The following is a 12742-nucleotide window of genomic DNA, read 5'->3' as shown; positions in this document are numbered from 1 at the left end:
TGTTGACCGAAAAGTTCAATTTAGTTGTCACTGTGTTGACCGAAAAGTTCAATTTAGTTGTCACTGTGTTGACCAAAAAATTTCAATTTAGTTGTCACTGTGTTGACCGAAAAATTTCGTTGGCCGAAAACTTTGTTGCCCGAAATTTTTATCACAAAAACGAACGTTAAATTTTTCGTCGAATTAGTTGGCACTATGTTGCCCGAAATTGGCTCTTTGTTGCCCGTTGGCACTTTGTCGCCCGTTGGCACTATGTCGCCCGTAATTTTTGACTAAAATTTTCGTCGTTCTCGTGATTTTTCGGCACGATTGTTTTTCACATGATGGTCACGTTCACTCTGGGCCCATAACCTGTTAAGGTATTATGGATTATTAAAAAATAACACCTCGTTAGATAGTACAGAGTATATATCGATGATAATAAGGCTTAGTTTATGACATCGTGCGTACAAGTGCTGAAGAGGACTGAGTACAGGAGAAATTTTGAACTAGACAGGGAGCTTCATCTTATCGCTGAGTCTCAGGCTCAGTTGACCATACGTCATAAGTAATATAATACATGAACTGATACAGGTTTGCAAAATCTTGCGTTATATTCTTAATTTCATTAAACCTCAACAGCTCGTTCGAAAGAGCATAAAAAAAGAAAACTTTTCGCGCAAACCCGAAGTCAATATCTTAAACCGTTTCAAAATGGCGGCCGGTTAAAGTTCAAAATGGCCGAAAATTCACACAGGTTATGATGGATTTGCGCGAAAATCGGCATATAGTGGTATTTTGACGCAAGAAAACCGAATCTGACGTTAGATTTTCAAAAAAACCGAAATTTCCAAAATGGCCGCCGGTTAAAGTTTAAAATGGCCGAAAATTGTCACCTCGGTTTTTTCCAGATGAATTTGCCGAAGACTTGGAATTTGAGAGTATTTTGGCATAAGATAAACTAATTTGAACTTAGATTTCTAAAACAATCAATTTTCGGTCATTTTGAACTGTAACCGGCGCCATTATGGAAATTCCGGATTTTTAGAAAATCTTACGTCAAATTCGTTTTTCTCGTGTCAAAATACCACTAGGTACATACCGATTTCCGCGCAAATCCATAGACAAATAACCGGTGTGAAATTTCGAGCATTTTGAACTTTAACCGGCCGCCATTTTTAAACGGTTTAAGATATTGACTTCGGGTTTGCGCGAAAAGTTTTTTTTTTTTTGCTCTTTCGAACGAGCTATCACAAAGGGGGTCTTCCCATTTGAAAATTAAAAGTCGGGGGCCCCCCTGAAAATTTTAGGGGGGCCAAAAAGTAGCTCCTTTTGACCTAGGATTATCCCCCAAGTTTCAAATCTTTACCTCAATTAGGTAAAAAGTGAAAGGGGGTGGAAGGGACTTTTGGATCACCTGTATTATTACTCTTATATCCCGTGTATGTTCCACAATATATAAGCGGAGGCTTCATCCTCACTAGAAAAGCCTTTACTGACTTTCTGAGGAATAGTTGGAAAAATGACAGTGGATGTTTAATCATTTTTTTACAGTTTAAACAATTACTAAAATTATGAATATAAAAAATGTTAAATAATGGCAAAATTGCAGCAAAATCGTGGGAAAAATACTAGCTGTTTACGAACATTGTGATAACAAATACGCCATGTTGCCGATCGCCCACCTGGAAATCACATTTGAAGTCGAATTTCAACCTCCGTTTCGTTTAGGCGAAATGCGAAAACCTAGTCTCTAGTGTAAAATAAGGTTTCAAACACAAATTTCGGACACAGGTTTCGATTGAAGTTAGGTTTAGAGCCTTGCATAAACATATATAATGTCTTGACTCTCAGTATATAGGGACACTAGTGCACAGGAACCTCCTGACAAAGATTATACAAATCGCTGAGTGTGTGCCCCGCTTCTGGTGAGCAAATGAGCTGTACTTCATGGCATTTGTAAAGACCATGGAAAGATAATTTTAAGGATCTGAGCTAATGACAGCCCATTGTTGGGAGTCCGTCTCTGTCAATGTAGTAAAACAAACCCGTTGTTCGTTCGTATAGATCGGGAAGTTTGACAACCTTTCTTTCAACTTATATCATCCATTCTTTCCCTCTGTCCATACGTTCGTAAATCTTCATTGCTCCACCGCATTTTTGACACACAGGGCTATCCATTGCTTCCGGCAGCAGCTCCTCCTCTTATAAACATTGTACAATTGACTTTTCTCTCCATATGATTTGATAAAGTTCCATTGCTGATATATTTCTTTCACTCCATATGATTTGATAAAATTCCATTGCTGATAAATTTCTAAGGATTTAAAAATTATTACAATATATGCTGATTTTCAGCTGCAAATGTGAAAGGTAGAGACTTATACATGGAGAGCAAGGAATAGTGACCCAAGAATTTATGTCCTGAGAATGAAAGTACTTTTTAGTAAAGAAAATTGACAACAGGAAGGGAAGAGATGTCTATCATTTGTTCACAGCACTTACGGTGCCACTGAGTTGCGTTTGGTGAACATAACGATCTAGAGACTATTGATAGGGGGATCCTATTCTACCCCTACGATGAAATATGTGACAAACCAGGAGCAACAATTAGGTTAGAACGAAGATGGTTGGTTTCTATGACTTCTTGTGGCACTATTGCTGAATACGGACTTGTATCAAATTTAGATCCGTTTGATAGAAAATCTGTGTCCAGATTCTTAGCCATTCATCAAGTGAGTTTACAATGGAAATTTCAATGCTAAATCATTTATTGTAAAAACTCCCATGAGATCCCGTGTATTTGATGTTATGACAAAGAGATTGGCCATTTCCACTCCCCGCCTGCCTATCGAACGACCGCTCCATGTGTGCAATTTTTTTGGGTAGGCCACCATCAATCTACAGTTTCTATCTTGTTGGGTGAACAGAGAAACTTGACAGCATCGGGTAAGTTTATTCCGACAATGCAACTCTCAGGAGTGCCTTGGCTAAGTTTGCACTTGGTTGCATTCCGATTTCTGCTTGCGAGCAACTGCGATGCAATTGTAGTATAGCACTTGAAGATTGGCCGTAGGCACAGATTATGAGTGTAGTCAATCCCTGAGACCTAATGGACGACTGCATCACAGTTGCTTGCACACAGAATAGAAAGAATTGCCAACTCATCAAACGACACCTCTATCATAGCTTCGAAAAGTTTCAAAACAAAATACTAATGCAGTGCTGCTAAGCATGTCAACAGATTGGAGTGCAATGATAAGTCCGTTGCGTTCGGGCACGCTGGACCCGAAGATAGATCTCAATAATCTTTTTTGTGAGAATGTCATATTGAGAAATTATTGTGCAGTGCATGATCAGATTAAATTATTTCAAATCATCCATAACAGATTACGAACAGAGAGCACTTTATGTTTGGTTTGGTAAGAAAGCAGTTTTGGAAACTTACTTTAATTGATGACTGGAGTTCACAGGAAGTACAGGCTTAATCAATGAATTGCACACATTTTTTAAAAAATTCATGACTGATGACTGAGAAATTTTAAAAAAGACGGGGCGGAAAAAGGTAAGTACAGTCTCGCATTCGCATTCGCATGGAGCGGAGTTCAATCATCAATCGTCGACATCGGCAGAAGTCGAATTCGAAAAAAGGGCAGTCGTCGACTCGAAGCGAACGGGTCGAATGCTCGAATGGTTCCGCGAACTGCCGCGAATGTCATGAACATTCGCCGGGGCGAGTTCGGAGAGTTTGTTATTGTTTCTCATTAAACTAACCCCTTTTGAGGACATTAGTAATAGTGATAGTACATCTACCTATTTAATAGTCAAGAATGTCTAATATTTTTCACTGAATAAATTTTCGCATGTCGTCGGATAAATTATTTTTTTGGCAGTGTGTCTGTTAGTAGTAATTTCTTGCCTAGCCACTGCTGTTCATTGTCGGAACGGTGGGAAGTTAATCGAAGCTGTTCAATCCGGAAGTGTTTTTGAGTCAGTTTAAATTGATTAATTAATTTATTTTTCAGTCTGAGCCCTAATTGAGTGGACATTCTACGACTTTCGTGAAGGTAGGTGGAAAAATCCACTTTTTGAGGAAAAAGTAGTCTTTCAGCAGTTCATAGATTATCTCCACTCGCTACCACGCCAAAGGAGCATATCATTGCGTCTGATCATTGAAGGTTTCTTGAGAACCAAGTTGATGAAAAATGCAGATGAAACTGTAGCTTTTCTTGTTCTTGAAAAACTTTAATGGCAGATTTTCTCATACAGCGAGGGAAACGTCTCTGCTCCATGGTCATAGTCGCCATGACTGAAGATTTCTTCGATGGTAAAGTTCCTTATGACCTTTAATACGCTATAATATCACAGGTCTTTACATCTACTTCATTGTAAGTTGCTTTCAAGCCTCTACTTTGACAACTTTATTCTTGATGTGGAAGCCAACGTTTTGTTACCCACAGGAGTTACTTGGAAATAAATACATTCATGTAGGATACCTAGAATTTACTACCGACACAGTTTCCTTTGCTTCAATCTGCTTTTGCGCAGTTCCTCATACTGTAACGTGACAAGACTGAGTCATAGAAGGGTGCCTCGGCTCCCTACTAAAGAGAGACAGGGTGCTGAAAAGACGAACACAAAAAGATAAGAGGATGAAACACTAAGTATACTAGTATACTTGACTGCAAAAGTGAAAGAGCCGGCTGAGGCCCAGCCTCAAAGAAGTACAACTGGAACTTCTCACACTAGTCCTAATCGGAACATTTTAATTCAAACATGGAAAAAGTTATGACATAGGTACCTATCGAGCATTCTTTTTGCACATCGCGGTAGGATATGATACTTTCAAAGACGAGAAAAATCAAGTTTATTTTCCATGAAATTAAAAAAAAAATTAGGCATTTTCACCGCGACTTGTTTCTGAAAACACAGAAATGAGACATTGATTTTTACACGCAACTTCATAAGAGTTTTTCACTTTCATTGAAGAAATTTGAAGTTCATTTTATAAATCCTTCCATTTTAAGGGGATGCATAATGAAGGTGACATCACTTAACCACAATCCTATCTGCAGTTGCATCATTTCAGATGTTCTTAAATTTTTTACTATTTTGAAGCATAACGGATCAGTACATGAAGAAAAATTGCATGTAATGCACCGATTCTGAGATGCTATCAATCCATATTCCTTGCACAATGGAAATTTTTCTAGGTTCACCATTGATGTGTATGTCTAATCACATTAAAAGATAAAAATAAATAAAAAAAGCCACTTAGCGCCCCAGCTGGGTCTTATTAGAAAAGATATTAAAAAAACTTAAATTCCCTCCAAGTATCAGAATGGAAAAATCCTGAAGACCTTTCTCTTCAAATCATGGTGCAAAATTAAGAGGAGAACGTTTCTCCAAAGTTCATTTTCAATTAAGTCTATTATTGGACATAGCCTTTCTCTGATGAAGAAAAGGAAGACAATGGTGACGCTAGGATTTTATTGCTCATCAGTCGAGGTCAAATTAAAAATCGAGACCTGTTTACTTAGGTATCTACTTTAAGGGTCAGAAACAAAGCATAAATTTAGTTTAATTTACAACCATTGATGGAATTTCCTGATCCATTATGGCTCTCGTTCTGCTAAGAGAGCTACTTAAACTTAGAGGTCTTTAGTGTCGTCCACGGCAAAGACAAGCAGCCTATACATAATGCTCCATTTGCAACAAACGATAAAATGAAAAGTAAAACAAGTCGGTCATTTTGAGTTCACGAATGACGTTTCCAATGCTCATGCTGGGCATTGGATGTTCTCCCAGTAAAGTGTAAAGTCTCCAAATACGTACTTCACTTCAAATTAATTTTTTTAAATTATAAGGGTTCGAAAAAATGAATGATCATTTAGGTATTCCTTTGTAACCACCACAGTCCTTTTCTTTGATTATTGTCCCAGTTTGATTTTTGTTGCCATCTTGAAGTTTTGTGACGTCAGGCGGGTACCACTTTTGCCAGGCGACTACCGAATCTGTAGCGCGCATTTCAAATCTTCGCCTGCTCTCAACAAGATTAGAACAAGATGAGGACGAGAAGCATTGTTTGATAAGTGAGATGACGATGAGATATAAATTAGATATAAATGATCCGTCACATTCCTTCCTAGAAATGTGCCTGTTCCAGCTGAATTTAGTTTTTTATTTCTGAATGATGAAAGAATCTCAAAGGATCGAAATATGACTAAAATTACTAGCTCTGTAGCTTGCAAGATAACGCCCTTACCTGAGTTATGAATTTTTCCAGTATCGTTGAAATATAAGTAGAGTATACCTAGTAGCGGCACCCAGTGTCACAGTATGTCATACCTATTTGATGTACCTAGGTAATTCTCATCCAAATAAGAGAAGAATAAATATTTACCTTCATTAACACCAAGTAGACGAAAGTTCCACTGTGAACTTAGTTGGCCAATAAAAATGCAAACAATGAAGCAATTATTTTTATTTCCTGACTCCAAATGGTAAGAATTATGGTAAGAACTCTAAGGCATAGTAAAAACTGTATTTATCATTCCTCAAGAAATACAAGGTTGACTGTTTGCATGGAAATGATAGTACATTAGTTGGCGGCTTATCTATTATTCTAAACTTTAGATTAAGTTGATAAAGGTAGCAGGTTGTTGTCAGCAAGAGCTGTTGATATGAGTATGTAGTTTAGAATGGTCTGCCAGAGGAGCATCATTAGTAGGGGTCTCTGGATACTATGCCACCTCTTGTCAAGAATGTTTATGCTAATTTTGTTGCTTTGTGGTGATGGGAGAGATAATTTCAAGATTATTTTGGTAAAAGTCGGACAAATATGAGGATGCCAAGTTTATAAGGAAATCTCACATACCAAAGTGAACATTGTTTCATGCCTCTGCAATTTTCAGCTTCGGGCTAGGTTCTCGCAAGAAGGTCAGCACAACGCGCTGATCAAACTTTTGTGGAATTTCTTGTTAATTTTAGAATGTGTGCCAAAGTCACAGTAAGTATTCCACAAAAATTGCAAATCTAAAAAATCTAGAAAAATAACAAGTACCTCTCAGCCTCCGCGCAATTCGCACCCCTGCTAATAAATGTTGGAGAATAGAGAACACTTTACCCTCAAAACATTACTCGCACTGATTTTAAACTAATATGTAATTATATGTGTACGATGGTGGATCTGAGCTGTACTTACTTACCAAACTTTGTTGAGCGAAGTTGTTACTTAGGGGAAATTCATTAACTGCTGCCAAGGATTCACAAACTCTGACCTTGATAAATATTTCCGACATATACTTGAGATACAGTCAGATGTTTGGAATTCTGGACATTCAGTTATTGTTCACATACAAAAGAAATTGACCAACAAATACAACCGTTTTATATTTACATAACTGCTCAACAGAACATACCGACAGTTGTGATTAGTTTCTCGACAGCACTCTGACAGCGGTAGGATAGCTAAAGGATCCCTACCCTGCGGCAAAAATGGAGTTGATTGAAATTTTGATTCACATGGTGCTAATGCTGTCAAGACTCAAGACAAAATTACACTCCACGCACAGTCAAAGAGTATTTTGATAAGTAAGATTATCCATTAAGGAAGTTGCACAAATCACAAATCAAACCGAAGGACACGGACAAACCAAGGAGCCAGCCATAGCCAGCTCAGAAACTCGGCAATTCAGTTTCTCTCACTGCAAAAGGTGGAACCATCCAAAGTACCATCAATGTTCAGTTGAAGGGGTGAATTACTTATTTAAAGAGTGCTAAGTCATTTTGGGACTTTTTTGAAGAGATTTAAAGGAAAAAATTGGAAAATGCTCAACTATAAAATGAACGTAAACAATCCGCCATTGTATCAAAGCTGACGCACAAATTCTCGTAGGCAACCAAGACCAATCCACACAGGTCAGTCATTCCGGTGGACGAGTTTTGGTACTCTACTGCGCAGTGACGTACTATTGAGTTAGAGTACCTGTATAGCGAGAGTATAGACAGATGTGAAACTCCGAAAATTCATCAGGCCTTCACCGATGCCTCCGCGAATAAAGTTAGGGCCCAGAAATGCAGCCAACCTATGAGTTTCAAATGTCCAGAGTGATTTACAAAGACAATTGTTACGAACCGTCGTTCATAAAGCATGTGATTGGCTTACTTTTTGCATAATTTTACTTATTTTTGCGAAAGAACGCTCATTTATGTACATTCTTGGCCATCTTGGTTAGAATTGAAATCTGTAGGCTGGTAGTGAAATTTCGTGTATTAGAAGTTGCTCAGAAGGGTGGCTGCACTTTTGGGCCCTAAGCTCTCCATCAAGCGATCTGTCCATACTCTCGCTATAAAGGTACTCTATATTGAGTGCTTGCAATGTATTTCTTATGGGTGCACTCAATAGTACGTCACAATGAGTGCTGCGAGTTAGGGCCGGGCGGGGGAGTGGATTTCAAAAAAGCTGCGCAATGACTGACCTGTGTGGATTGGTCTTGTAGGCAACGATGAAACAAGCGCTAAACACAAGGGTAAAAAGTACATACGTAAATTGATTTTGTTTTATAAGGAAAATGGTGAAAAAGTTAGGAAATTCATATTGGAAATTGAAGCTTTAAGATATAAAGAACTTCAGATAATTAATACAGTTTATTTAGAAACGGAGTTAAAGAAGGCAAAGTTAAGGAAACTCAGAAGGAACAGGGTATTTTGTAGGAAAGGGTTGGTAGGTTTAGAATTGAATCGACGTATCGACGTATCGAACAGCGACTATCGGTAGTCTCGAAAAACCCCTGTAAAATACACACTAATACGATAAGCGGTTACATCAGATCTTATGGGAGCGCACTCACACATACAAAAAATCGCTTTTTCAAGCGATTTTTTACAAGAGAACAGAGGAAAATCTCACTAGCGATCGAGATTTTTCGAGATTTTACATTGATTAAACGGCCCAGGGTGAAAGGAAAGTTCTCTCCAGTTGATCACTGGGAGAACAATAAAATGAAAATGCACAATGGTGAACAAGACCAATCCACACAGGTCAGTCATTCCGGTGGACGAGTTTTGGTACTCTACTGCGCAGTGACGTACTATTGAGTGCTTGCAATGTATTTCTTATGGGTGCACTCAATAGTACGTCACAATGAGTGTTGCGAGTTAGGGCCGGGCGGGGGAGTGGATTTCAAAAAAGCTGCGCAATAACTGACCTGTGTGGATTGGTCTTGATGGTGAACTAGGTTCGATTGGTTCGGTGCGTTCGAGCATCGACGTATGACCGTTCGCGAATCGACCTCTGACCGTTCGCCACGAATCGACCATTGCCGATGTCGACCTTTGCTACTCGTTCATTCGCATGGTCTGGTTTGTCTGGTTTTGGGTCTGGTTAGAGTACCTATATTGAGAGAGTATAGCCCCACATACACGGTGAAAGTGGACCTTAAGGTGGATCTTCAGTTTTTTTGTTTATAAATTTCTCCGCCCAGGGGACGCCACCGTCGTTGTCCGTTTTTCGTCAAATTTCTGCAGTCAAAACTGAATTTTGAAGGATCTGAGCCTTTATTTCAAAATCGAAAAATTTCACTCTGTAGATTAGAGTATTGCGAATATTTTGAGCCTTTGATCATCAAAATGCAAGGTGTTGTGGTTGAGAAAGTACTGTTTCCCCATAAGAAATCTCGGCCCTTGGCCGACGATCCTCTCAGTTGACGGTAAATTTAAAGAATTAGAACACTTAATTTCAAAATCCAAGGATTTCAGTCTGAAGATCAGACTCTCTTCTTTCATTCAAGCCCAAAAATATGCAATTCTATCGCGAATCGACGGAGAAAGTACTGTATCCGACCGGCCGGACAACAAGCTTTTTCATTCGGTCGGTCATTTAAAATTAATTGCCCGCCGCAGCAACAAACAACAACAGGTTTGTTGACATTTTAGGTTATGTGTCCGTTCTTCATCGAGTCGAGTGTTCAGCAGAGATTCACTCCTGAATTCCGAAGGCAGGACTTACAAAAAATCCTGCCGAATTTCCATCGCAAACTGTCTGGTGCGCAGTCGGGAGCATCGATGTTCCCTTTCTGCAGACTCTAGGCACTCCGCACCCGGAGAAGGATTTTCTGTCAGTCCTCGCCTCAGGCAGAGATTCAGCCCCTGAGCTCTGAAGGAAGGGCTGACAGAAACTCCTGCGGACCAAGACGGAATCTTTTAAAGTGAAACGTCCCTTTATGTAAAAGAAAAATCTGCACAATTGCTCTTCTTTTATTTATGGGGTACGGAATTCGAAGTAAAACGACCGTAGGCGTATAAGGAATACAAAAAATACTAATAGGAAATTTCAAAATTACTCTTTGGGGCCGTCCATAAATTACGAAAGGCAATTTTTCCAATTTTTATGACCCCCCCCCCCCCTCTTCTATCGTTTAAATGCATAATTTAATAAAAAAATGGTGTTGAAACAAATCGGTATTGTTTTAAACATTACTAATCGCTGGTAGGAGATCATGAAAAATAGCAGTTGTATTGAAAAAATAACATGCAGTTTTTTAATTCAAAAAGTTCAGTAAAATTACATTTTAACCGAAAAACATTAAACGTCTAAAAAACGAAATTTGGACTAGTAAGTCTTTAAATTAACGGAATTTGGAAGAAACAAAATTTTTGCGTTTGGCTTACGTATAGGCATAGGTAAGGCACCTCTGGACCCCCTCCCGGCTCCCTGTAAGTGCATTAGGTACGTAATTTGCGGACGGCCCCTTTGTAAAGGCATACTTACATTTATTTGTTTATACTGCCCACTAATGTTACATTTATTTCTGTCTTCGGAGTCTGCTTTTTCCTCTAAAAAAAATTATTGGACGGTCTACGTAAGATTAGGGCCTTACACCCTAGGTCCAGAGGTTTCTCTGCAAGAGGAGCCCTTTTCAATTACGTGCGCAAAAATGCACGCCTCACTCTTATTTTATGGAAAAAAGTATTTCTTTACGGCCACTCGCGGCATTTATGACATAATGTGTAATTTAATGACGTCAAAATATTACCAAGCTGGGGCGCGAACCGCGAACCTTCCGGCCCGGAGGCGAGCGCTGTGCCACGGAGCCATGGCGGTAAGTTGGAAGGAGAGTTAAAATTGCTAATACATAAGTGCAATTGAAGTTCTCTCTTTCTCCACCAGAGCTGAGAGCATACGCGCATCGGTGTCACGCTCCCGCTTACTGATGATCTGCGGCAGGATTTTCTGTAAGTCTAGCCTTCCGGGCCAAGAGTGAATCTCTGCTAAACTCAAACGCCTTCTTCATCATAGTCAAAAGCTCACAAGCTCGCACGGTGAATTTCAAGTTTATTGCAATCATTTTGATCGTGTCATATGAACTAAAAGAAGGAACAAGTGTGCTAGTATTCTGTGTTTAGTGTGATAATTTTTATTTCGCCTTCAATTTATCTTCTGGCGAATCGTTCAGTGCCGTACCAAAATTGGTTCTTGCTGGGTTGCAGAGCTCTCTTTCATCAAGGTCCCACATTTTACCTTAACACTGGTTACTGGTGTCCATAGACTCTATTAGTGCCACGTCACAGTCGGTATCGATTGTATCGAACTGGATCCAAACAATCAAACATAACCTTACTATTCAATATGAAACTAAAGAATTTCAGAGATAATTCGCTCAGTTTGAGAAAAAAGTTGTGTTAGAGACAGCTCTTTTAATCGCGGAACGTTCCCGCATTGTTAAGTTGACGGGATAAAGCAGTTTCAGAAAGGTGAAAATACCCACGAGGGCCACCATGATTTAGGCCACTCCTATGCCACTCCAGTTTCTTGGCTTTTGACAGTGAAATTCTGGGAGGGAGGGTGTCAAGATGAGGTTATGTTTGATTGTTTGGATCCAGTTCGATACAATCGATACCGACTGTGACGTGGCACTAATAGCGTCTATAGAGAAAAAAAAGGAGGTGTTTGCATTTCGGGCATCTTGGAATATTTTGATGACTTGATGACGTAGGTGGGTACAGTGTGAAGGGGACGTCCCTGTACCCAGCTGTACCCACCTACGTCATCAAGTCATCAAAATATTCCAAGATGCCCGAAATGCAAACACCTCCTTTTTTTTCTCTATGACTGGTGTCTATACCTTGCCGGACACACCAATCATATTTGCCGTATCTCACCCCAGGTAATTCATTTACAGTACCTACTTGACACAGAAAGATAATTCGCACCGTACAAATCCACTCAAACACATCATCACTATTCATTACCAGTTTGTATTGTTGAATACGCATCAATAAATTGAACATAGTACAGCTACAGTGCTGTCATACTATAAAAATAGTTAGTAGAGATTAGTAATATCAAGATCCTCCCCGCCATCCAGATCCAGTGATAGAGTATCTGTCAAAAATGAGGGCAGCTACTTCCCCAAACGGTATTTCCCCAAACCAAATCGCGCATGGATATTTTATCAAACTTGAAACATCGGCAGTGAGAGAGTATAAAAGGCCAAAATATAAACAATGTTTTGTTTGACTGGCAATGTTGCCCTTAAACGCTGCCAATTTGATGATAAATTTAATAAAAGTTCCGGAGTATTTTCCACTTTCCAGGTTCCCTCTTTACGACGTCTTCTCAGTGTAATGAGAGATTTCTATGAGTGAGAGTGAGTACGTGACGTGTTTTCTTTAGGTGTTTCTCATATTTTCAACGCTTTTGATTTCCTTTTGAACCGTATTTTGTGTGATTATTATTTTGGGTTTCTGAAATCTCAAAGAA

The 12742-nt window shown here is 39.2% G+C and overlaps 1 protein-coding gene across 3 annotated transcripts in view; it reads right to left on the bottom strand.

The window, feature by feature from the left end:
- The window catches only part of mRpL3 (mitochondrial ribosomal protein L3), a 53357-nt gene extending 49728 nt beyond the window's left edge, over positions 1–3629 (bottom strand). For 2 of the 3 annotated variants that reach the window (XR_011899899.1, XM_072300541.1), the window contains exon 1: positions 3428–3629. Coding sequence is in view for 2 of the 3 variants with exons in the window: in XM_072300541.1 (XP_072156642.1) it covers positions 3428–3501 (74 nt within the window). In the remaining variant the exon portion in view is untranslated. The remainder of the gene's footprint in view (positions 1–3427) is intronic. The other variant, XM_072300538.1, reaches the window with a different exon arrangement.
- Between the last annotated feature and the right edge of the window lie 9113 nt (positions 3630–12742).

The sequence above is a fragment of the Bemisia tabaci genome, chromosome 1, assembly GCF_918797505.1.
Source record: "Bemisia tabaci chromosome 1, PGI_BMITA_v3".
Classification (NCBI taxonomy): domain Eukaryota; kingdom Metazoa; phylum Arthropoda; class Insecta; order Hemiptera; family Aleyrodidae; genus Bemisia; species Bemisia tabaci.
Note: the sequence above shows the minus strand (reverse complement) of the source record. Positions and strands in the feature narration are given on the sequence as shown.